The 27,034-nt window shown below is 43.1% G+C and overlaps 1 protein-coding gene across 2 annotated transcripts in view; it reads left to right on the top strand.

The window, feature by feature from the left end:
- The first annotated feature begins 2,193 nt into the window (after positions 1–2,193).
- Rbms3 (RNA binding motif single stranded interacting protein 3) overlaps positions 2,194–27,034 on the top strand; it is a 675,207-nt gene continuing 650,366 nt past the window's right edge. For both annotated transcript variants that reach the window (XM_038323829.1, XM_038323830.1), the window contains exon 1: positions 2,194–2,757. In XM_038323829.1, the coding sequence (XP_038179757.1) occupies positions 2,683–2,757 (75 nt within the window). In that variant the 5' untranslated portion in view covers positions 2,194–2,682. The remainder of the gene's footprint in view (positions 2,758–27,034) is intronic.

Here is a 27,034-nt window from a genome sequence, read left to right as displayed (position 1 = left end):
GGGAACTCAGAGATCATGTTACCAACAGAATCGCTGTGTAGTGGAACTCAGAGCAGGACCATCAGGGTGAAGAGAAGACTTTACAATCGAACCCTTAGCAGGAATAAAGGACTGATGAGATCCACAGGGTCTTGACAACTTCTCTAGATTCTAGACTTCATTGAGCAGGGAGATGTGGCCATGAGAAATTGCAATTGGTGTCAATTTGATTGATGCCAGCTTCAGCTAATATCTTTCACCATTTTGTGGATGGGACAACCAAGCCCAGAATCTCCCCGCTTTAAAACATGGGTGGAGCTGGCTTGATTTTTCTCCATTATATTGCCCCCCCCCAGGTTTCCTATGCCTGCACCCCAACTTGCATTCCTTTCTTCCGACATTTGACATCAGGAGACAGCTGTTTGGTTGGTAGAGTGTTTGCCTAGCATGCGCAGGGCCCTGGGTTCAAGCGCCAGTGCTCACACAAACTTGGTACACTGATCCATGCCTCAGGGCTTGGGAACTGGAAGATCAGAAGTTGAAAGTTGTTCTGTTTCATAGCAAGTTCGAGTACAGCTTGGGGTAACCAAGAGCCTGACTTTAAAAAAAAAAAAACGAAAAAGAAAAGAAAAAATAGGGAAGGGAGGGAGAAAAGAGAGGAGAGGAGAGAAAGAGAGGGAGAGAGAGAGAGAAAGAGAGAGAGAAAGCACCAATTTTTCTGTGTCCTTATCTGTCTGCTGATATATTTCAGAGCGCAGCTTCCCGGACCGGAGGCTGTTGCCCCATGAGCGTCCGAGCTTACAGAGGGGTAGCATCGTAAGATAGATTGTATTTTGACCATTGGTCTCTGAGAGAAAACTGCCTTTGTACCAGGCGTCTTTTATCTGAAAGGAAGGCTGGAGTGCTCAGCCGACTTGGTGGAATGGGGAGGCGCGCAGAGGCTGGCTGCCCACGCTCCGGGCATGCGTGAGCACTGCCAGCAAAACACAGCTGGCACAGCTAATTTTAGCCACACCGCCGCCTTGCAGAGAGACCCTTTAAGGAAATATATCTCTGAAACAGTCTGTATTATAATGTAGCAGCTGATAGACATGTCAGAATATTATTACTGGCAGGGGGAAAACTCTGACAAGTAATTATGAGTTTTTGTTCATTTTTTTTCTGTAATATTTATAAAGCCCACGAAAACATCCAGAGAGAGAGGAAAGAAAGAGAGAGGACGATTTAAGCGAATAAACATAAGGATCGCTTTGATTTTTATTTTTTAGCAGATGGATAATTCACAAAACATTTTTGAGAGTTAAGCCCACCCCTTGTTGAGGTGGGACATGGCTTCCGCACAGAAGTACCCAACTAAGAACGGCAACTTTTTCTCGCTCTTGAGCATCCTCAGTGTCCTCTAGAAGGCGAAATGTTGGTTTCATCTTTAGGTCTTGGGTTCATCTGGCTTTTAGTGTGTTAAGTGGTTTTGAAAAAGCCTTGAACACACGATTCCCCCTCTTAACTAGAAAGACTGGCGCCCGCACGTGTGTGTGTGTGAGAGAGAGAGAGAGAGCGAGAGAGAGAGACTATATGTACACACATATATGTATATATATAATTTTTCCCTTCCTCCCTGTGACCCTCCCCCCCCCAGCAGGGTTTGTTTTGTTCAACAATACCATGCCTCACCTCTGAGAACTTGGCGATTGAAAAGGAGAAGGCAGCTTGGGAGCTTGGGAGCCCCTGTCGGTGCAGGCAGGGCAGGGAGGGCTGGGCCGTGCCCCACCCAGGCACTGCAAGGGCAGCTTGGGTTCGGTTCCACCCGGGGCTCGGCTGCAGGCGCCACTCACTCTGCTATTCCAGATAGCTGGCAGAGGGGTAGCAGCAGCCTTTTTTTCTTTCTTTCTCTCTTTCTTTCTTCTTCTTTTTTTTCTTCTTTTTTTCCCCCTTGGAGGAAATACTGCAGCCTTCTGGACTGCGTCCGCGGCTCCCTGGAGAGGCTCTCTCGGTTCCACCCACTGGCTGGAAGGAGGGGAAGTGAATGAGAGGGGGCAAGGCCAGCCCGAACACACCATGTCACTCTGGGAACCAGACAGCAGCAACTAAGCCTGCACGGGTTTCTTTTTCTTTTCTTTATTTTTTTCTTTTTCTTTTTTTCTCCCCCCCCCCGTTTTTTCCTTTCCTTTCTTTTTCCTTTTTGTCCATTGTTTCTTTTTTCCTTTTATTACAATTTCTTTTTCCAAGGTGGGAAAGAGACACAAGACACCGAAAGCTGTACTGCAAGGGTTCCGAGTTGTGCTAAAGGATTTTTTTTCTTTTTTTTTCCCTCCTCCTTCGGCTTTACAAGCGCCTGCGGTTGACACCACTAGAGACAAGCTGGTTAGAGAACAAACTGCTTCCTCCGGACTGGACCGGGCAGCCGGGAAGAAAGCAGGCAGCCAAGAACTGGGGAAGCTGTCTGGGGGTTTCTCTGCGAACCTCAGCCCCCATCTGGTTTTTCTTCTTTTTCTCTTTTCTTTTGGTTCTTTTGTTTTGCTTTGCCTTGGTTTTCCAGTTGTTTTAAATTCCTTACGGTGTTGGAACTAGTGAGCGGCGGAGTCTCGGAAGCCTCATCAGTCACCCAGACTGCCGGGAACAGTGGATTAAGAGGAAGAAGCTCGCCTGGGGCATCATATACCCTGTTATTCAGTTTCCTGCCTCGGAGATAAAGATCCCAGCTACATGGGCAAACGCCTGGATCAGCCACAAATGTACCCCCAGTACACGTACTACTGTCCCCAGTACCTCCAAACCAAGGTATGGCTGGACCCGCGAGCTTGCGAGCCTCTGAAGGCAGCGTGGTGTCTGGTGCTCCTCGGGGGCATGGCAAGTGGACCCTTCCCTCACCCTCGCCCCCATCCCCTCTGCCGACCGCTTTCAAATTACTAACAGTAGGAATGGAATTAACAAGGCAGAGGAAGAAGGGAGAGGGACCCCGGAGTGTGGTTTTCCCTTTAAAGACAGGGTACTTTCAATGGAGTGTTCTTTTGTTATTTAGCAGCAGAAATGCTAGTCAGCCGGGGCAAGTCTTTTGCAGGTGAGCTGGGGTTTTTAGGAAAGAGGTTCCAGCAGACATTCTCAGGGGCACCAATACGATTTCAGGAGCATTTCTAGGAAGCTGTTCTTTGTGTGTGAATCTCAAAGATTTGGGTACCTCCCCTTGTCCCCCTTCCTACAGAAAACACTCAGGGGGGGCACTTAAACTTTTCATGGCCTAGCACAGCATGAAGAAGAGCCTGGGGAGGTTCCAAGGCACCCACCAAAGTCCCTCAGAGTTTGCTGAGTATATTTTTGGCTTTGGCTGCTTTATTTTATGTGAAGGATGACTGGGATGCTATGGGCTAATCGATGTAGACACTTAGGATACAGGGTCTATACTTTTAGACTGGCCCCCATCCCCACCCTACCCCCATCCCTTAGCTGCCATCGGAGTCTTGAAAAAGGCATGGAATGTAACTGATAATAATTGAACTTGAATTGGTTAAAGACTTTGGGCTTTGTCCGAGCATGTGCTTAAGTGATCGTTAGGGGCCCAGAGGCAAGCCCACAGAACTGAGCAGAGGGCAGGGCCAACACTGAACTCTTCCCCTTCAGTTAACACATGAAAGACTGTTAGGTGAGAAATCAATTCTCCAATTTGTCAATTTGATTGGACTTGAGAAGGGGGGTAAAATGTTTGTGCTATACTCACCTCAAGTACACGGACAGTCTGATTTCGTATTGCATTAACTAACCCCCACCATCTTCTTAGTAAGTACACATGGAAGAGTGAGCAAGGCATGCCTGAGCGATGTGTGCTGTCACCGGGTTTGTTGGCATGACCACCAGGGCTTGGTAATTCATGCTATGGTTATCTCCCATTTATTCGGTCTCATCAGACAATGCCCATTTGAGAACCAAACTGGACAACAGTCTCTCAGGAGTGTATTTTCAAGGTTTTTTTTTTCCATTTTTTCCCCTTTTTTGATTGTTCTAAGCTTTTGCTCCTCCAAGGTCGACTCATGTTGCTTTTTTGCCTTTGTGTCCACTTAGTTTTGGCTGCCACTGCTGCTTAACTAGACCAACCCTCCTTCCTGGTGCCCTGAGTATTAACTCTTTGGGGAACTGGGTAGAGAATGCTGCCCTGCTACTTTCCTTAAAGAAATGGTTTGGGCAAGTTTAAAAAAGAAAAATTTGCAGGTGTTTTTCTCCCCCAAAGTAACAAAAACAATAAGCCCAGAGGTTGCCTGAAAAATGTCAAGCATTCCAAACCTTTTACTCATCAGGCTAAATTTTTCCAAATGTTTCCCAAATCGTGCTTTGTGCTGGTTCTGGTTTTCTAATGTTGTGTGCAACCACAAGAGAAAGTTTTTGACTGAAGTGAGTGAAAGAGTTGGGGATTTTGTTTTGTTTTGTTTTTCTCCTAGATTGCCTATAACCTATGACTAGCAGGGAGTAACAAATAATGTGTAGAGTTAAAGATGTGAGCCACCCTAGGAGATAGAGGGGGAGAGAGAGAGAGAGAGAGAGAGAGAGAGAGAGAGAGAGAGAGAGAGAGAGAGAGAGAGAGAGAGAGAGAGAGAGACGGGGGAGAAAGAGTGCAGTAGTGGTGGACGAATGGAGCCTGGAGAAAAACTGAGAGGTTTTTAAGTCTGTTTGGGGTCCTGTGTGGCTTTAGTGCCCCATGGACTCTGGCAGCGTCTCTGGGTCTTGTTACTTTCCAATCAGCCCAGCCATGGGCATCTGGAACATTTTTAAGAAGTTAGCTCCATTAGGCATCCCAAACTGAGATTTAGGTAATCAGATCAGGGCCAGGAGGGATTGTCAGGTCAGCGACTTCGGCTGTTGGGGTGGTCCTATTGACTGTTCTGTTGTAGAACTTCAGTACGGCAGTGTGGTTGTCATGTATTGTTCTGGTGCCTGTGGAATGACAGACGTGAATGACATCCTAGGAAGCTGGAGATGTGAAAGGTTGGATTCAGAGAAACTACCAGCTTGTGGTTCTATTTGAGCACGTGGGGACTTTCTGACAGAGTTCATCTAATCCGAGGAAGCACTGTCAGGAGTGTGGAGGGCAATGAGCTCAGCTTCCGCATGACCTTTGCCCTTTTCACACATACCTATCTCTGAGTAGAATTCGTAATCAGTTAAGGGAGGGTGTTCTGTTTATGTTTATGTGATGGGCCTAGATGGACTCCAGTGAAATCCACTTCTCCAGCTGTCTAACTGCAATTTAGGTTTCCCCTTGCAACTAACGGAGACCTTGTTCCTAGATACAGAATCCTATGGTTGATCAAAATCACATTCCCGGGGTATCAGACCTTAAAGGATGGCTGAAAATCAAGTGATTTTCCTTCCTGATATAGAAGAAGGCTGTGTGTGTGTGTGTGTGTGTGTGTGTGTGTGTGTGTGTGTGTGTGTGTGTGTGTGTGTGTGTGTGTAGGGGAGAATCCTTGTGGGGATTCTTAAAGAACCCAAACCACTGTTTAGTATAATTTTCCGAAAATGGAAGACAAACAAAAGCAATCCAGGCTCTTGCTTTGTACTTAGATAGTGAAATGCTAGGCACAGCTTTTAATTTCTCATGAGAAAACAGAATGAAGTTCATATTCTGAAGATTAAAACCCAGTCTTCTGTTTCCTCAAATGTATATTGTAGTGCAGGAAGAGGTAGGTCCACTTTCTCCTCCTTTCCCGTTACGTAAGAACTTAACTTTCTACTTTGCTTTAATAAAGCAAAATATAGAAATAGGCTACTTCTGTTTCTCATCTCCCAGAATAGTTTTCTAGAGGCTTAAAATGCTTTATAGGAGACAAAACGTGCATGCAGCCTAAATAGTAGTAGATAGTAACTATTCAGCAGCCCGACGTGCACAGAAGAGCACGTATTTAAATGACATGAACGCTGGGCTGTGCTTTGTGGCAGCGCTGTGCTGTGCTGTGCTCACGTTTTCAGATGCTTGGTCTCTGTTGGACTGTTGCTTTTTCTCCCCGCTAGAGAAGACGGTCTCAAGGAGGGGCATTGCTTTTGGTCATGGCATAATGAAGAAACGTAGTGACATATTATAATATTGAAGCGAGTGATGTGGCTTGATTTTTAAAGTTTCTCAAAGCAAACTGCCACTTAGAAGGGTAGAAAGACCCGTCCACAGTTCTAGAGAAGAGAAGGCTGAAAAGTGTATGTCATCTTACTGGTGAAATACAAAATGGCATTTGACTCTCGGAATCCCACGTTTTTCAGAAAATCCCCTTGTTGGTGTTGGGTTCTGAGACTCCAGGTATATTTTGCCTTGAATTTCAGGCACTTTGAATGGGACAGTTTCTTGAAAAACAGCAATAAAGCATCAAACAGACAATGTAGTTGAAAGGAGAAAGCCGGGGAAGGGCAGCATGCTTACTCACTGCTTGGTGGCTTGGTATTCCTGGATATCGTGGTTGAGAAATGGATATTTCTCTCTTACGAGATATTTGGAAAACTTTAGTCATGTTTCTTAAACTTTAGAAAGAGCCCCCAGCAGGTGTCTCCATTCTTGCTTTTACATAACCTTCCTGGCTCGCAGACTTCCTCTACCAGCCCAGCAATCAGAACAGTATCCCCCTCTCTGGTCAGTTTCCCCTAAAACTCTTGACGAGGGGTTCAAACTAAGAGGTCCTTCCTGGGTTCCTCTGGCTAGTGGCATTCGGATGACATTCTGAGCCTTACTGAAACAGGATCAGGTATTAAGGCGAAGTCTCGCCCACTGTGCCCTGACTTTAGCTTGAACCACCACGGTTTGCAGCCCAGCTTGCAGCCTCCTGCTAAGAGTCTAGCTGGGGTGCTGTTGGTCATAGAGAGATCATATGCTTGAGAACACGAGGGATGAGGAGCAGACAAAGAAAAGGGAGCTTCTGGAGGATAAAGCATTTTAAAAACTATGGACGTCTGGATCCTTCACAAGCAAAATCACGGCTCACCCAGTTGTCAGGCAAGCACAGGAAGGCAATCCTGCAGGAGGGAGGGAGGCTGGGATTTCTTAGAACTTCCTGCCTGGGCTTTGCACTGATAGCTGGACTTGGGAACCTGCCAGTTGTTTGAAAAGTGTCTGAAAACTCCCAAGTTCTGGTTTCCTTTGAAAACTTGAAACGTACAAAACTTGTTTTCTTAAAACGACAACTACTCAAAAAGCAAAAACAAAAACAAAAACAACAAACAAACTTGCAGGCTTGGATTATTTGCACAATTTTAGGTACAGTTCCAAGTATTTTCTTTTGCTTGGGGCTGGGGTGCCTGTAGGAGAACATGAGGATATGATAAATCTTGTTTGGCTGATTTTCAAGTGTACAGAATTTTATTTTGTTTTAAATAAGAGGACAAACTCCAGCTAGAAGGAATTGCTCTCTCTCCCTTCCGTTCTCGCTGCTGCAGGTCCTTAGGCTCAGTGGGGGTGTGTGCAGCCTGCTGCAGGTTTTGCTGTCTTTTCTAGAAAGTCCAGATTGTCCAGAAAGTTCTTATTTCTTTCTCTAGATTCAGAACTTAAAGGGAGCAGCATCTGTATTTCTTTCACAGTCCTTTCTGGAGCGGTTTCCTTTCATTTGCTCCCCATTTACGGAAAAAAATTACAGAATTATACAATACGGGATTTTTTTTTTCACACGCGGGAATAAGCTGTTTGGGAGCTGGGGACAGGGACACTGTGCAGAGAGAGATACAAAAGAGGAAACGGAGTTGCAGTTCATCCAGGGTCTTTCTGGCTTCAGGGACTCTTGGAGGCTTCATCTTTGCACTAATGTGATTTTGCACAAATCTCTCATGGCGTTACCAGTCTTTTGTCAGAGAAGGAGACAAAGGTTCACCCTCGATGATGTCCCTGCCAGATCTGGAAAACATCGGTCTTTCCTTTGAAAAGAAACCTTTTTTTTTTTAGTGTCAAACTTTTTATTCAGAGTAAATGGTGGATGTTTGTCCACAATTGGCTTCAAGTACCACACTGAAATTGTTTTGTAACAGTCTCACACACCACAGCTGTATGTGATTAACTAGTGTAATATCTAAAGCATGTGAGAAGAGACGTTTTTATGCTATAGCTGCTGCAAGCAGGAACGCAGATGGGGCAGAGGGGAGAGCCACAGGGACGACATCCACGGGCAGGGACGTGTCTTCAGGATGTGTGTTACTATTTTTGTAGTAGTGGGAAAACATTGAACTGTTTTGGCTGTGCTTTAAAAATATGTATTTTCTGGAAATGAAAACAGATGGTTGCTAACAATTGTTTAAAAATATGCATGCGTCTGCCCTAGTGAGGGACATTTAATTGGAAGACACAAACCTACTTAATGGGGCTGACAGCTATGTAAAAGGAAAGCTAAGAATGACTCTCAAAACACAAATTCAAAAGCAAAGGCGAACTTCACGTTCTTTCTCAATATTATAAATAATCTTTACATATCTTTCTGCTTACATTTTTCTTGTCTACTTTAATCTTTGGAAATCTTATCAGAAAACCTTCATGGGATTTACCTCTAAAGGAAACATTGGCCTATCTTAAGGTTCAACAATTTAGAGATACCAAGATGGGAAGCTGTGTTTGCTTTGAAAGATAATGGGAAATAACCATAGCTGGCTTTGTAAGACTGTGACATTCCCATTGATGACGTTAAGAATTAGAAACTACACCCAAGACCCCATGCTTTGCCCCTGTTTCTTTAGTACTGGTTTTGTAAAGACGAGTCTGGGTTCTATGGGTTCTCTATAACCTTTGGGAGGTAATGTTAGTCATTAGAGATTGTAGCTCTATAGAATTAATAACGCTAACAGGAAGGCTGGGGAGATGGCTCTGTGGGCAAGACACTTGCTGTCCAAACCTGATGATCCAAGTTCAAATCCCAGAACCCATTAAAAAGGTGGGAGGCAGGACCAAGTGTCTGTGAACCCAGTGTTCCTAAGGGGTTGGGGGGGAGGTGAGAGGTGCAGACAAGAGATTCTCCAGAAGCTTGCTAGTCTAACCAATGCTGTGGCAAAGAGAGGCCAGTCTCAAGAGAGGTCGGAGGTGAGAATGGGGACCCAAGTTTGTCTCCTGACATCCATGGTCACAGCCCTGGAGTCTCATACATGAAATACACACACAAAACACATACACAAGGGAATGTACACACACATGTGTAGTAACAATAAAAATGAACTTATCTATAATATATACTATTTAATACATCATAAACTATAATAGGTACAAGTTAGATGTTTGTTAGTTAGTGATTGTTTTCAGGGCCTTGATAATGCCTATAGAATTGGCTACTTAGTTTCAGATTTCATACTTTAGACATCAAAACTAGAAGGAAAATAAGAGGTGTGGGCACTGGCGAGCTGGCTTATGTTTCCTTTTAGGTTTGCTTTCAAGTTGACATTGGCAGAGAATTTGTACACACTGAATTTTTTTGCTTACTTTCCATCATGTTTGTTACTCATTAAATACATACTATTTGGGGTCAGATATGTGACTGTAGCTTTGCAGTTTGATATGGCATTCTGCTCGAGACACTGCGTATCAAGAAGACGGATGCAGCTCCTGTCTCTCATTGGATCATTCTCTGCTCTGTTTTCTGGGGTGTTGGCTTGTTGATCAGTTTCATTCACTCTGACCCCTGCCTGATTTAACATTTGGGAAACCTCTTTGGAGACAGCTGGGTCTTCTTTGGTCTTTGGTGTTCTGTGGCACTGGAAGCTGACCTGTATTTGGTGCTTTTCATGAGTTTTTGCTTGGTTCTTTGATGCTTTCTATATAGCAGTCAAATGCTGCTTTGCGGACCCTGGGGGTTTGATAACTGTCGCTGAGCCCTTCTCATCTGAATCCTGTACACTGAGAGGATCACATCCATCCCTCAGGAGTGGGTAGAGAGGGGTGAGACAAAATGACAGGCGTCATTTCATCGTTCCTATGGCAGGTTTTCCTGTGGTGGTTGAAGCTGTCTGAGTGAATTTGGTTGGTGCTTATCCAAGCTTCAGCAGTGAGTGTGATACCTCCCATCCCCATAGCTTCTTCTCCATAGGTTGTGGAGGCACACATGGGTTTGCACAAGGCCGGACTGCTATGTGAAAATACTAAATTCTCTTCATTTTGTGAGTGGACGCAGGAGCTAATGTAAATGTAGAAACCACCATTGATAGATAAAATTATATTTTGAATGGGCTTTGCAAAATGTGCAAATTCCTGAGCCTAAGAATGGGAAGGAACCTTGGAAATTGAGACAAAATACTATAGTTACTTAGAACGTGATATTATGGGGGGAAACAGTCACACCCCAAGACGTATCAACCCAATGATTAACACTTGAGAATCCTCTTTGGAGACCGTTGAGTCTTGCTTTTATTTTCTTGTTGGAGACCATTCTTCTTTCTCCCATACCCTACTAAGCTGAATTAATGAGATGAAATATCATATAATGACCCATTTTAAATAATTTGCCATTTAATCTTTGGCAGCCATGTGTTGTTTTCGTGTGATTTAGTAAATGAATTATTATTTTTCTTTTTATGATTGCATATTTACACTCGGAGCCAGAGGAAGGGAGAAAGCCATTGGGGGAAGGCCTTTGCTTCAGTTCACATCCGAATTTCTTCACTTGCTAGAATTAACCTTCCTTTCATAGTTAGAATTAAGACATGGCCTGCTTCCCTCTTAGCTTTAGAATCTTGCATTTTTAATATAAAGTATGGGATTCTGAGAAGAACATTCTAATAGTATTTCTTCAACATTGAAGGAGGTTTTAGTACTTTTACTTTGGAAACATTTGAGCTCAAGCAAAGCCACCTGTTTAATGCATTCTTGTCTATTTGAACACCCCCCCCCCCACTTGAATACAGTATTTTTTTTTCTTTTCTTTTTTTTTTTTTTGTTTTGTTTTTCGAGACAGGGTTTCTCTGCAGCTTTTTTTTAGAGCCTGTCCTGGAACTAGCTCTTGTAGACCAGGCTGGCCTCGAACTCACAGAGATCCGCCTGCCTCTGCCTCCCGAGTGCTGGGATTAAAGGCATGCGCCACCACCGCCCGGCTGAATACAGTATTTTTGCAAAGTTAAAAAAAATAAAAGTTAACCTGCAAAATTGTTTTGAGGCTGTAAGATTTTTAGGCTAAATGGAATGAGAAGCAAAAGGTGCCAAGGTTTATGTTTGATCTATAGCTCCATTTTAGGAGTTTACAAATTTTCTCTGTCACGCGGTATTTTTGTGGGTGGCCCTACGTTCCATTTATTGTGGCAAAGCTACTCTCTCTCTATCCCTCCCTTCCCCCTTCTTTTCCTTTTCTCTCTTTCTCTTTAGTCTCTCTCCCCTTTTCTCCCCTCTCCCTTCCTTTTGCTCCATGAATATACTCACACCTGGCTATTCACTTCTTCTCTTGCTCTTGGCGGGAAAAGTTTTCCATAATCATATTTATTATAGTTATTTTTCTCCTTGCTGTGGCAAAACATGCAACGGAAGAAAATAACAGTTTGTTTTAGCTCACAGTTGAAGAAGAGATGTTGTCTACCTTGGCCAGAAAAACATGACTCTAGGATCCTAAGATGGCTGATCATGTCACAGTCAGGACTAAGAAAGAAGCAGGAAAGAGAGAGGGCAAAGGGAATTACAGAGCTCTGGGTAGACTGGGAAAGCAAAAGCAGGCTCCCCATGACGACGGGCTCTTGTTCCTGAAAGACACTTCATGGAAGACTTGGGGGTGAGCATCTAGGATCAATAGGGGAAAGAGGAAGCCCCCAGGATCCTATGGAATACCCAAGCCTGTGACTGCTCCCCTCCCAAAGGGATGAAGCTGTTGTTTTCCCTGTCTCCGCAGCCTGGTGTTGCCTTTCTCTGTCATTCCACTCTCTGTTAGTGGTAGGGAGTGAACTGCTGGCTGTCCCCATTTAAAGGTTCAGGAAACAGAGCCTGACCGAAGAGCTTTAAAGCTCATGGGCCCAGTGATCCACTTCTTCTAGAGGCTCCACCTCTTAAAGGTTCCATAAATGTCTCAAACACTGTCACCAGCTGGGGACAAAGTGTTCAAGCACATAAGCCAATGGGGGATATTTTACTTCAAACAGTAACCTAATTACCCTGGTTGGTCTTTAAATTAAAAAAAAAATCTAACTCTTGTGTATGTTTGATTTGTGTATATATGGTGGCAATGGTGGTGGTGGAGGGATACTGTGCCAGATGTTAGAGTATAGCTTTCCAGAATGGGTTCTCTCCTTCCACTGCAGGTTCCCAGCACAGTCTTGTGGGACAAGTGCATTTGCCCATTGAACTGTCTTGTAGGGGCTTGCCTGCTCCTTTAAAAACAGGACCTTTACCTACACACAGAGCTTCATCTGTAGGTCCACGAATCACATTATAAAATTTCTTCTATACCTAAAATGCAAGCACACACTGCTAAAAGAGTTACCGGCATCTTTTGGTGTCTCTTACTTTCTTTGTAGCTAAAGAGGACAGAAATGGAGATGGGCAAGGCATTCCCAGGAAGTCATAGATCTGTCCCCTGCAGCCCATGCGTGGTGCACAGAAGTGGCTGTTACCAAAATGACAGGGACTAATTTTTTTCTTTTTACTTTCTGTCACAAGAATCACATGTTCTTATGCTTTGAGACACACTGTCGTATGTCATAAGAGTTTGGAATCTGCTCGCCCCTCTGTTACTCTTGGTAGCATCTTTTCAGAATCCTCCTGATCGATTCATTCTAGTTAACCCCTAATGATTTTGTAATATGTATTTGTCCTGTGGAGGGCAGTGATCTTCAGAGCACTTTGTCATGTGGCTGCCAATCATAATAACAGGGAGGGCATTCAACATCTTCTCCGTAGTGGGTGACTCATGATAAGCCGAGCAAAAGGAACCTGGAAAGTTAGAAGGGGAAGAAAATTAGGTCTTCACCTGGTCTAACTTTTCTGGGAGTCGATGGCTGCTTTCCTTTCTAAAGCAACCGAGAAGAGCTCTTGGCAGGGGGAAGGGCATTTATGAGTAGGAGGGCCATCTTTGGGCAAAAACTAAAATATGTGAAGGAGTCATGGGGCTGAGGCTTTTGGTGTCTTGTGGGGAAAACATATAGTTGACTATATGTTTTGGTTTGCAATGTGCTGCAAAGTTTGGCAATGTCTGCCATTCTCTCTCTCTCTTTCTCTCTTTCTTTCTCTCTCTCTCTCTCTCTCATGTGTGTGTATGAGTGTGTGTGTGTGTGTGTGTGTGTGTGTGTGTGTGAAAGAGGGGGTGAGAGAGAGGGCAGAGGACAATGTCAAATCTTAGTGATCAGGTGCCATCCATCTTGTTTTGGTTGCGGCAGAGACTTTCACTGGTCCCGGCATTTGCCAAGTGGGCCAGGCTGGCCGGCCCGGGAGCCCCAGGGAGTCAACTGAGTCCCTATCCCCAGCACTGGTGTCATAAATGCTCATCTCCTTTGTCCGGGTTCTGGAGACAGAACTCAGATCTTCATGTTTATGCGACAAGCACTCTGCCTCTTGAGCCATCGCTCCAGACTCTTGTCATTCATTCTTGTTTTGACTGGTCCATCATCAGTACACAAGGAGGACCTATCTGAAAGTCTTCCTGGGATAAAAGAATGTTTTCCAGAATCATTTTTAAAATAGATCTCCTGGTAGTTCTGTGTGTAAATTAGTCATATATATCTATATGTGCCCTGGAGTGTAATTATAAGGAACACTGTATCCTGGATAGCCTGAGAACAATCTCTGAGCTCAGATCACAGGTTGTGGTACTTGAATGTCTCTGTAGGATCTATGGTAATACCAGATGCAGACTAAGGTTCTACTGATGGGTTTTTCAGGATGAATTAAACCATCTTGTTTTGTATGTCTCGTGTGTGCCGCACACCTACCCCAACAATACTATAATAGTTTTGTAGAATTTTGAAGAATTTATAGAATTCTGTAAAATATAAAATAGCTTTTCTATATGATAAATTAAGCAACTAAGAGGATATAAATGCACGCCCAAAGTAATGAGTCTTGAGTCTGGTGAGATGGCGCAGTGGGTAAAGGCACATGCCACTAAGCCTGACCTAAGTTAAATTCCTGGAACCTACATGGTAGAACCAGAGACTGGACGCCTGAGAGTTCTCTTTTCCCTTCTATATGCATGTGTGGCAGATGCATAAACACAAATGCACACACAGGCATGCGTGCTCACACACTAAACATAAAAATAAAAATTAACATGGCCTGCTTTCAAATGATATTGTTCTAGAGAATTAAAGACCCTCCTCACTTAGAAATATATGAAAGCAATGACCCAGAGCAATAGAGGATTATATAAAAACATTAAGCTAAATCAAAATGTAATTTTGAGTTGTGTAATGAGTCTTTCTCTGTCTTGCCAGCCAGCTCCCAAATAATGGCACAGAGACTTATTGTTTATGAAAGCTCAGTCTATAGCTTAGGCTCATTCCTAACTAGTTCTTACAACTTCAATTGACCTATTTCTATAAATCTTCATCCTGCCACGTGGCTTGTGGCCTCTCCTCCTGCATGTTCTGCTTCCTCTGCATCTGGCTGGTGACATTTTTCTTCTCTCCAGAGTTCTTTCTCTGCCCACAATTCCTGTCTGTACTCTCTGCCTCTCTATTGGCTGTTCACACTTTTTTATTACACCAATCACAGCAATACATCTCCAGTATACAAATATCCCACAACAGAGTTGGACTTCTTTTGAATTTTCTACCCTAGGCAGACACTCTTAAGTTTTATTTGTAGTGTTTTTCATTTTCTCTATCATATTGGTTTATTGCACTGATATTATTAGCAATCATAGAAAATATAGTTTCTATATTCATAATTCCTGAACATTTAGGAAAGATTTCTATTGCAAAATAATGCATGGTTTACATACCTAGTGAACCATCCATGCCACATCATGGAAGCTAATATCTCTCAACACACCACCATGTTATTTGAGATCTCTGTATATTAACCAATATTGATACACAGGTTTGCTCTTCAATGATATTATCTCTTCCCCCTCCTTCTCTCATTCCCTGTCCTTTCCTCTCCCTCTTCATCTCCCCACTCCCCTTTTCATCTCTCTCTTTCCACCCATCTCTCTCCCCACCATCTCATTTTTTAGCCCTGTCTGTTCTGAAGCTCTGGCTGACCTTAAGCTCATGTGTTCTTTCTTCCTCTGTTTCCTGAGTGTTGAAATTCCAGGGCTGAGCCACCATGCCTCAGTCTTCAACACTATTCTCTCTGTTTATGCGAATTTGTAATCAGATCTATAATCGGTGCTATCGTGTTGAAGATAATATCTAATAATGCTGTCATAGTGATGGGCATATTTAACACATTCTCAACAGGTCATTCACTTTTTTGATTCTTATTATCAGAATCATGGCTTCTATGATGTTTGCACCATATTTTATAGACTTTCAACTCATTGATCCACATGATTTTCCTGCTACTATTTGACTGCTATGTATTATTGGATAATATAGATAGTTAATTACTGAATATTAAATTGGTGATTTTCTGATCATGTTAGCTTCATTGATGAGCTTCTTACTAAGTGGCTAAACTGTATTCCTTCCTAATCCTGAGATTTAAAACATTGATGAACTTCTTACTATGTGGCTGATTAGATTCCTAACCCTAAGATTCTGGGGGTTTCATGACTTTCCTGCCAGTGCTTAAACTCATGTGAGGATATTCTGTTCATTTAAAATATTTGTTTTTTTTTGTGTGTCTGTTTATATGTGCAAACATGTTCCTGTATGTGTGTGCATGTATGTGAAGGCCATGAATTAACTTCCTCAATCTCTCTTCCCTTTATTTTTCCTTTATATTTTTTCTTCACTGAGCTTGGAGCTCACTAATTGGCTAGAATGGCTGGCCAGTGAGCTCTGGAAATCTGTTTGTCTCCATCAACACCATAGAGTTACAGATGTAAGCCTGGCTTTTTATGTGGGTGTTGGGGATCCAAACAGGTGCTCATGTTGTGTGCTGCTTATTCACAGACTGCACCACCTCCTGACCACATTCTCCAGTATTAAGTGAGAAAATGACTGTCCTAGCTGGGTTTGGATCGAAAGGAACCCCTCGTCACATCTCCTCTTGACACCCTATTGGAACCCAGCAGGGGCTCTGGGTTACCAGTGCCACCAAGCGACCATCTCACAGCCACTTCAACCATGCTCTATGCATGTTCTGGATAGATGTCTTCTATCTGCCACCTCATATGCTAAGTTGAAGTGAACGTCAGGCAAGGACACTTTTAAGTAGCACCACCTCTTGCTAAATCACAGTCCCAGTGAAATATTTTTGTCCTAGGGCACATTTTACCCCCCAAATCTTTTAGAATGATTAGTCTGGGAGTATGTGCAGTTGAAGGTTTTGATCACTGTTGTCATACTTGTTTGGTATTTCTTGGTCAACATCAGGAAATGTCACGGTGTGAGCATGCAGCTTGAAAGAGGAGCTTGGTAAACCCGATGAGTCCAGGCTGAAGCTGATCATAGTTCAGTTTTCCTATCCTGTGATTACCCGTTTCTTATCTCCTGCTCAGTTTTAAGTAGAATCAGAACTCGTGACTAACAAGTGACAGAATATTTACCCACTGCACCACTGTGCAGGGATGGCATGGAAATATTTAGAAGACAACAGATTTCAAGACGGCCAGGGATTGCTCCCTTTCTTAAATAAAAAAAGCCTAAGAACATGTATTTCACATAATGTTTAAGTCTACACACCCTCATTTCACAGAACTTAATCATGGCTTTCAAATTTGTTGACCAAGTCCCATTCTCTTCGTTGGAAACACAGGAGATTTCTTCCTGAGTGCAGAGCTACAAAGGCCTGTTGTTTTCTATTAGTCCAGTGTACATGGATGGGGGCAAGAGCTTCGTTCAACACACCGCGGACAAATAGGAAGTTTTCTCCTTTTATAGTTAAATATTGACCGTTATTTTCATCTGTTTACAAGTTACTTGTAGAGGGGCTGAAGAGATGGCTTAGTGTTTAAGAGCACTGGCTGCTCTTTCAGAGGACCCTGGCCGTTCATACCTCCAGTTCCGGGAGAACTAACACCCATTTATAGCCTCCGATGCGCCCACATTTACAGGCAGGCAAATATTCATATGCATGAAATAAAAACAGATCTCATTAAAATTCACTTTTACAAAGATGGAGAGATGGCTTTTTGGCTAAAGTGCTTGCTGCTAATGCATGAGGACCTGAGTTCAAATCCCCAGCTTCCATGTTAAGAGCTAGGCCGGGTGGCATGAACCTGGAATCCCAAAGCTGTGGTTTCCAGGGGCTTGCTGACCAAACAGTCCAGCCCAATCAGCCAGGCCCAGGTTCCAGCCAGAGAGGAGCAACACCTGATACTGATGTCTGATCTCTATCCACACATGCAAATACAGACACACACACACACACACACACACACACACTCACACGCACACGCACACACACACACACACACACAGAGAGAGAGAGAGAGAGAGAGAGAGAGAGAGAGAGAGAGAGAGAGAGAGAGAGGAGACTTAAGCAAAGCAAAAAGTCAGTGCTGCATAATACACTGTCTGGATTGAGTTTACGAACAAACATATTAGCAGGGTCTAGATGAGTTTAAATAGTTGGAAATGAAAATAACAAGTTTATTTGCATAAAATGATGCTGAGTGTATTAATCTTGTAGGCCCAATGTCTATTTCTGCTGCTCCCTTTAGTGTTGTGACCCCAGGATTTCATGTCCCTATTTATTCTTTAGTTTCCTCCTGTCCAGGGACTACTCAGCTATTTGATAAGACTGTCTTTGGCATCAGTGTGGGACTGTAGGCGTTTGTTTCCGCATTCCGCAAAGAATGCAAATCTCTGGCATGTCGAGAAGGTGAAATGTAATGTAAGAGCCATTTGTTCAAAGAGATGATTATTGGTGAAGGCGGGCAGGCGGGGCGAGCAGGCAGGGGAATGCGGCGGAAAGGCTTGGGATTGACTTGATGCCTGGCCACAGTGCAGCAAGTGCCCTTCCTTCCTGGAACCATCCCTTCTCTCTTCAGCTCGTCTCTGTTTACTCTGCTCTCCAGGGAGCAGGCCTGAGAACCTGCTGAAATTTGCTGTCTGTAATCCTCCTATTTCTTCTGTGCATTTTTTGTCTTCTTGTTTTGTTTTGGAACACAGTGCAAGTCTCTCTCGGCCCTTTATAGAAAACTCCCCTGCAGTCTAAGATGAATATATTGGGAAATTGTCTGTTTTTTACATGGCTGTATTTCACAATACTTGTACTTTGCTCACTGAAGTTCCCAGGATGCCTTTGTCCCCTGGAGGAACTAAATTAGAGGGCGGAAGAGGTGCCATTTTCTTGAAGCTGACTCTAGTGTTGGCTCTTGCTTTCCCAGAGTGAAACCTCATGTTTAGAAATGTCGTGTGTGAGGCCCGTGCTGGCCCGGGGTGTGTGCGGGGTTTTAATGAAGTCTTCCCTAGACTGTTCAGTGGCGAGTGAGGACATTGAGTTTTCTTTCAGTTTTTCAGTTCCGTCTTCAGCTTTCCTGCCTTTCTACAGATGAATGCTAATTCTGCCTTCATGGCAATGTTCCTTCAATTATTATGTCTATTCACCAAGCTTTTCAAGCCCATGATTCAAGGGCTATCACAGAGGTCTTCAGGCTGAGTGATTCCCTCAGTCTTCAGTAGCTGCTTAATAAGTATTGACTAAATGGTCCTCGCATGTGTAAGATTTTGTTCCGAATCTGAACTCTAATGTCACTGCTGGATACTTTTTGAATCCCTGGCCATCAGTTCTCTTCCCTCTGTCTATCCCATAAGCCCCATGGATGAGCACCTTTGTTCTGTTTGCCTTGTCCCAGATCCCGTGTGTAGCATTGGCTGGATGCAGTCACATGATGAGTATCCATGGAATGAGACAACCGTTCATATGTCTTAAGCACCCTTTAATTGAGCTCATAATGGGGGGGCGTTAATACTCCCATACCATGTTTCCTGGCCCTCTCAAAAATTTCTTTGATCTTTTTACTTTCAGAACAACATTTCTCATTTGTGCTAAGCTTTTTATTTAAATCTAAGTATTATGCTCCTTGGGGCACCTGACGCCTTTTTCTCCCTGTAATTTTTTTTCTCAATTGCTCATGTGTTTACCATCAAGCCTACTTTGGCTTGAAAAAAAAAAAAAAAAAAAAAAACCAGAGGTCTTGAGTATGGCCGACATCTTTCCCTTTCCCCTTGAGTGTATTTGGTCCAACAACAATTTGGTAAAAAACAAGTAAGTCATTTTAGTATTTGTTATCTTGTTAAATTTAGGTTTCTTCCCTCATGGTCCTGTCCCCATTTCTTCTGTACTCTGTAACTATGAAGAAAGGTCTTAACTTGGTGCGAGCCTGTGTGGAGTCAAGCAGGATGGGAACCCTGCCTTAGGTCTGGAGCTTGTGCAATAGCTATAAGACCAAAGGCGATTATAAACAATCTATGCCCTCCAGAAACTGAAAGTTAGGGAGAAAGTAGAGATGGCTTATGGAACTGAGGTACTAGATCATGGCATAGTTGGAGAAATCACTAAGGTGTTTGGTCAGGTTGACTCATGTATCGGCCTTGAGGTGGGTGAAATACATGGGCACTTGGCATACTGTTCCAGTCAGTGGTCAGGGAAGGTCTTACTGTTGGTAGAAGGAACAGAGGACAGGCATGAGTCTGGGATGGAAGGGGAGACAGAGTGATAGATAACAGACTGAGCCTTGGCCAGCAGATCACATGGACAATGGACTGATAGCCAGAAAACAGGGACCATTGAGAGGCCACAAGACATTGGAAAGAGGGGTAAGTGCAGCTTGGTTGGGCTTGCAAAGACCTCAGTTTCGCTTCCAGAGTCTGGGAAAAAGAGCAGATGGGTCGGAGGTGATCCCAGCCGTGGGAGACGGAGGTGAGGGCATCCCTGGAGCTTGCTGGCCATCCAGTCTAGCATGCATGACCTGCCTTGGGCTAGTGAGGCAACCTGAGGAGTGACAGCTGAGGTTGTCCCATGGCTTCCACACACGTGAGCACACACACATGAACACATACACACACACACACAGACACGTTAGAATAAATAAATGGATGAATGATAGTTTAACCTTTATACATGACATGGCTTTATAAGTTTCATTCCAAAACCTTGGCTATAAATAAAAGAATGGCATCTGAAATTCTTTCTTTTTATTACAAAATTCCTACATTTTTGCCAAAGAAATGCTTATAAATTATTATATAGCAGAGAGCCTTCCATTAAAAAAATAAAAAGCGAGTAAGATGTGGTAAAAATGTTTACATTTTATATATCAAAGGTTTAACACATTAGACATAGGGCTGATTTCTACAGTTTAGTGAGAGGGGCAGACTAACCTCAAATAATTAAAAGATCAAAAATGTATAAATGAAAAGCTATAAAGAGTTAGTAAGCAGTGAAATATGTAAGTTACTTATCGTTGGTGGTAGTAACTAAAATACTAGTGAGATACCATCTCACCTACTAAAGTTGTTGAAGAGTTTGACATTTTCTCAGAACTGGGATAGATGGGGCTATAGAAAGATAGCTGCTCTGCCTCAACACACATACATACACATGCATACATACATGCACGCACACACACGCACATGCATACACACAATCACACAATACACACACACATACACACACATATACACATATGTGCATATACACACATACACACACTGTCCACTCTCTTAGGGAGGCATTACTGGCTGGGTGAAGGAATGTATTACAAATTTTGCAAGCATTTCCTGATATATAGCAAGGATATCTCTAGGGTTTTTTTTGTAGAAGAGATAAAACAACTCTAACATCTTATTGCAGTGTCTAAACAGGAAATGTTATTAATATCATCCATTTTTACAAAGAGCCTCTATGTAGCCATGGCATCAAAGCATGTAGATATAACCAACTGACGAAATGTCATGTTGTTAAGATAATGAAGGTTATAAAGTACTCTCAGAGTGCCAAGCCTCTCTGTAATAGCCATGTCTGTCTCTTCCGTGTTTATGCTCTGTCTATATTTGTTTCTTTCTGGAAAAAAATGAGGGGTGGTTTTTGTCTGGCTTTTGGACTGGCAAGAATTCCTTAAAGTTTTTGAATAGGAGGTGGTGATCATTGCAAAGCTTAGTGGAGGAAAGATCTCACTCTTGGGGGTCGTGGTAGGAGTGTAGGGTGATTGTTCAGGGAGAAGAAGCCTGAGTAGAACTTCCTCTGAGTTTTTCACCAGGTTTCCTGAGGTGCAGTGGAGCAGAAAGGTAATGTGTAGGAAGCTGACTGAAACCTAGAAACTGTGTAAGCATAGACAGACAATCTCAAAGTGTGTGGGAGTGTGCACTAGCCTGTATGCACATAACCCTAACGCGCATGGGAGTGTGCACTAGCCAGTGCATAAATGATACTAAGACTGAGAAATTAATTTCAAAGAAGATGACAGTGTTCAGCTTGGTTGTTTTGTTGTTGTTGTTTGGGGTTTTTCTCTTGGCTTTTTGGGGGTGTTCTGGTTGGTTTTACATTAGTGTGTACATGTGGTGTGTATATGCACATATATGTCTATATATGCTATCACATATAGTGACACATATTCCTTAATCACTTCCTAACTTACATATTGAGGTAGGGTTTCTTACATGAACCCAAACCCACAGATTTGACTGTCCTGCATTGCTCTGGCCATGCCCTGTGTCTGCTTACTTAGTGCTGGGATTATACATGGGCTAACACAGCCGGGTAACCTGTGTTTACATGGTACTGGGGATCTGAACTGCAGTCTTCACTTCAAACACTTTATCAGTTGCAGCATCTCTCCAGCCCATTTTAAACATGTCAGTTCTGAGAGGATAATGGTACACCCAGATGGAAATGTGATTTGAGTCTGGTACCCAAACCAGAGGTTTATCTCTCATCACCATGGAGATGACATTTGAAATGATAAACATGAACAAGATTGCAGGAGTGAGGGCTATGGGCCCGAGAGATGGCTCAGCGGTTAAGAAGACTTACAGCGTTGTAGAGGACCTGGCTTCAGTTCCCAGCCCCCAGACGGTGGCTCCCAACCCCCTGTAATTACAGTTCCTCTCCTGGCCTCAGGGGCAGTGCATACACATGGTACACATGTATATATGCAGGCCAAGCAGTCACAAGTCACAGTCATAAAGTAAGAAAACCAAAAAAAAAAAGGAAAGAGCAATGGTACAATAAGCAGAAGCCAACCCTACCTAAAAGGAAAGCTTGTGGGAACTGCAAACAGAAAGGGTTGCTCCCTTCCCATCCTGTTTCCGTTCATTCTGCAGCCCAGTGTCCAGATCATTGATGCAAACTTCTGGGTTTCTTCCCATGATTCTTTGGTATGGGTCATTCCCACATTTGATATGTCATCTTCTGAGTGAGTCCATGAGATGTGCTTGATTTGTATCTTCTTACTATGAATACATTTATTTTAGAACTTTTTTTATAAAGAATATTGAAAGAGTTTCAAGTATTTTATATACCTGGATAAATACCTGGGGATACTATCAGGGACTCATCCTTTTTTTCTTTCTTTCTTTCTTTCTTTCTTTCTTTCTTTCTTTCTTTCTTTCTTTCTTTCTTTCTTTCTTCCTCTATTTATTTGAATAAAGCTCTACTAAGCTATAGCATATTTTACCTTGGGATCCATAAGTGAGCTTCCTTTGCTACATGTCTTGATAGTAATAATTAATGCCAGATTTTAGCATCTAAAAATCATTTTTAACTTGCTTGAGTGTAATGAACTACAGAATGTGTTTGTGTGTGTGTGTGTGTGTGTGTGTGTGTGTGTGTGGTCTATGTGCATGTGTGTTTCCTCCATAAGTTGTAAAGACAGGCATTGGATCTTATACTTCTCCATGTGCAAGAATCTTCTAGAGATCCAGATGAAGCACAGATTCCCATATGAAACACAGATTTCTCTTCCCATGTTTTTGCTGATTCAGAAAGTCTCAGGTGGGGCCTGAGACCTGTTTCTCATTGGCTCCTGATGGATGCTTGCTCCTTTAGTTTTCAAACCACTTCCTCTTAATTCTTCTCAGAAAACCACATCACCCATTTGTAGCACTAAGTACTCTGAATGCAGTCCTCAGAACTCTGTCAAAATGTGCCGCCGCCGACCCATTCTGATTGTCTCTATTTTGTAGTGCATACCCACTTATCCAGATTTGAATTCGCCTGTAATTTAAATAATTAAAATGTTTTCCTCTTCCTGGTCTGTCCATCCTGAATCCTTTCTACTTGCATGATGTGACTGGAAAGAGATCTTAAGGGAAACACTGTGAAATCCCCAGCATGGAGGCACAAAGATGCAGAAGTTTGCCTTCGGAGACTTAACGTCAACTGCCTCTCACAGCATAAGCTAAAAAACAATATCCAAGAGTGGATGAAGAGCAAGTTTTATCAGTGAAATCTCTACATGTAGAACGTGGGAAAAAGACCATCACTGGGGTAGGTGTCCGTGGCACTGGCTGAGAAAGTAAATTTGAGTAAGGAAGCGAGGGCCTGCTTGCTATGGAAAGATGTCCTCGGCTGTGCAAGTGAGTACAATTGTAAGCCTCACCTTGGTGGTAGGGAACATGGCCCTACATATCCATCTCCCCTTTGGATGGCGTTTTATGTGCATAAATGTTTTTATTTCTATGAGATGTGACTATGTGATCGGGGAAGAATGTCTTCTGTCTGTCATATATCTTAGTCTCAGGTGAACTGATGGAGGAAGACTGTCTGCAAGAAGCTTATGAACTCAGTGCATACCAAAAGGGTCCAGCTTCCAGATCTTCTGGGGCAGGAACCACAACCTGAAGCCACCATAAATAATCTAAGAGGGGCAAATGGTGAGTGCTCTAGAAAGCTACCAAGCCCTGCCTCCATGGAATCAATCACCTCTGCTATGCTGGATACTTGGCCAGCTGTTCACTCTTCGTTTCCGGGAAACAGAGCTGTAAGGTTTTGCAAAGCTGAAAGGAACTTTGAAGTCATCAAGGTGACCCCTCTCGTGGTGAAGTCAAGGCCAGCGCCTTTTATCGGTGTCTGAATGTCTCATGCACCTGGCAATTGACTCCATTCAAAAGGCCAGGCTCCCTATTCAGCTGCATTGTGCACTCTTTTGTGACACTCGGTGCTTGGCAGTGGTGCCAACATCCGAGAGAATCCATTGCACAAGCACGTACTGACTTCAGTAGGAACCATTTCTGTGTTTAGAACCTCTCTATTTTGCTTAGTTTAAAAGTGAAATTTTGCTTCATTGGCTTTTTCTTCCTGATCTTTGTAGCATACAGGGTGACCCTTGATGAAAATTTCACAGAATAAATCCCGAGAAGACAACCATGTGCTTGTGAACATAGCGAAGAAAAAGTAAAGCATACCGCGAACACCAAAGAAGGTGGGATGGCATGGGCTTACTGTACTAATAGACCGGAGACAGCCATCCAAATACACATTACTCAATGAGTGGAGATAGATAAGATTTTTCATAGAGAAATCAGGATTTTACTTTAGGGTATGGTCTTTAATAATGAGAAGAGTGTGATCGTTAAAACTTGATTCCAATCTTTTTTTGGATTCAGCTTTTTTCTTTTCTATCATTTGCTTATGATGAACTGAGAATAATACGTATAACTTGCTCTGTAGATTGTACTTAGTGCACAGTTGAGGAATGCTAATTATGTCTGTGGTATCTATCCCAAGCTTTGTGGTTTGATTATGAAATGTCACCCTTGAGTTTGGCTTGGCCTCCAGCTGTTGGTTCTATTTTGGAAGGTTCTGGAACCTTTAGGATGGTGCTTAGCAGAGGAAGTAGTTTACCAGGGATATGCCTCAGAACAGTGATTCTCAACCTTCTTAATGCTATGTGACCCTTTAATATAGTTCATCATGTAGTGATCCCCAACCATAAAATTAGTTTTGTTGATACTTCATGGTTATAATTTGGCTACTGTTATGAATCTCAAACTAAATATCTGTTTTCCTATAGTCTTAGACAACCCTGTGGAAGGGTCATTCAACTTTCAAAGGATTTGTAACCCATAGGTCGAGAACCACTGCCCAGAAGGTTATACACACCCTGCAGTACTTTTCCTTTTCTCTACTGTCCGTCTATGAGGCTCTTCCATTACCTGGTCCTAGGTACCATGGTTTTGAAGGCAAAGTCCTGGGCCAGGCAACCGCAGACTGAATCCTCTGACACTGTGAGTCCAAACAAGTCTTTCTACCTTTATGCTATTTGCTCAAGCATTTTGGTCACAGCATAAAAGCCATTAGCACACCAAGCTTCACTAACATTTGTCGTAGCCTGTAAGAGCCTGAGTAATGATTGGCCTATGGAAAGGCGGGTTTGGGGTGGCACGTGCTGTAATCCTAACCTGTGGTAGATCAAGGCTGAGCTATCATGAGTATGTGGCCTGCCTAGGAAATTTGAAAAGATGGTAATATATAGATATATGAATTGATACATAGATAACGGATAGACGAGTAATAGATGAAAGATAGGTAGATGACAATGATGATAGGTAGACAGACAGATAATAGGTAGATTAGATGATAAGTAGATTAGATAGATACATAGATACATACATTCATACATACTGAGATGTTTTAAAATCATATAGAGAGACATATCCAGAGTAACCATTTTTATCCCTGCCTCGACTTTCTTCAGATTTTCAGCTAGACCCAACGATCCCAGGATCCTGCTGACACAGCCCTTCCCTCATCTTGAGTTATTTAGAAAGGGCTACCATAGCTCTCACTTCACCCCATAGAAGATCCCAGATGTGAACTTCCTGGGACTACTGGGAATCAAATAATTAGCACTGCCCTTACCCTCTCCCCAAACCACGTCTGGTTGTCATGCTGCCCGTGAGCTGTCAAAGAATCACAGCGTTCTCCCTTTATAGCTCTTATTCTCTAATTACTGTTGTTACTCTAAGCCCTTAATCCTGTGTGGTTAGGAATTATTCCATCTGATACTAGTGTCGTGTGCCTTGTGGGTGTCCCAAGAAGCTGTTCCCTGACTAAGTTCTCTCTCCCCAACACCCAGACGTGCCTCTTCTTCAACCGCCGTCTTTCCTTGGCTTCTCCACAAAACCAAAGCATCTCTTGAGTGACTTATGAGCCATTGTCTGTGGTTTGTCATCCACCCTGAGAGACTTCCACTTGGTGCCTGTGTGACTCTGTGACCTCATCACCTTCTGCCCCTCGCTACATTCCGTTCCCTTTTCCCATTGCTCCAGCCTTCTGAGGCTTTTTCCAACCCCAAGACCTTGACAGGAGCTGCATCCCCTGCCTCAGTTTCCCTTATCATCCTGATGAATCTTAATGTAGATGGAGTCTACTTGTTGTTCAGACCCCTCTTTTGATGATTTTTAAAGATTTATTTACTTTTATTTCAAGAATGTTTGACAACATGTATGAATGTGTATGTGTACAGCATGCATAGGGCACCAACAAAGGCCAGATGGGGGTGCTAGATCCCCTGGAACTGGAGCTACAGATGGTATTATCCACCATGTGGTTGTTGGGAACAGAGCCTCAGGCTTGTGCAAGAGTCCTCTATCTTTGGTACATTGAGTTCCACACCCAGCCTTAGTCAGGAGGACTCTGATCCATAGTAGATGTTCCTACTGTAGCTTTGGGTTCCCAACTGTGTTCCAGGACAGACTTTGAGCTAGCCTGACCATGAAATCAAAATAGCTTGTCCATCTTTGATCTTCTATGCTATCTCTGGGCTTCTTCTTCACCAGCACTGGATGGCTAACACCTGCAGTGAATTAGCCACATCTTCTTTAAGGAGAGTGTCCACCCGGAAGAAATTGTTTAGGAGGAGTTAGCTTTTGACTTAAAAACACACGAAGAAGTGGTCAAGACCATGCACTGCAGGGATTTGAAGTTTGGGACTCACTAGAGTCCAGTAGTCTCCAGCAAATGCCCCTCCATGGGAAACATCCATCCTTTTTCCACAAGACACATGAAGCCAGGGCGTGTGTGTGGGAGCTCTTTGTCTGTTGTTTTCTGTATCTCTTCTTTTAGAACTTTAGAAAGTTTTCCTTTGAAAATCGC

The sequence above is a fragment of the Arvicola amphibius genome, chromosome 3 (genome assembly GCF_903992535.2).
Source record: "Arvicola amphibius chromosome 3, mArvAmp1.2, whole genome shotgun sequence".
NCBI lineage: Eukaryota > Metazoa > Chordata > Mammalia > Rodentia > Cricetidae > Arvicola > Arvicola amphibius.
The sequence above is the reverse complement of the archived record's forward strand: the minus strand, read 5'-3'. Positions and strand labels throughout refer to the sequence as shown.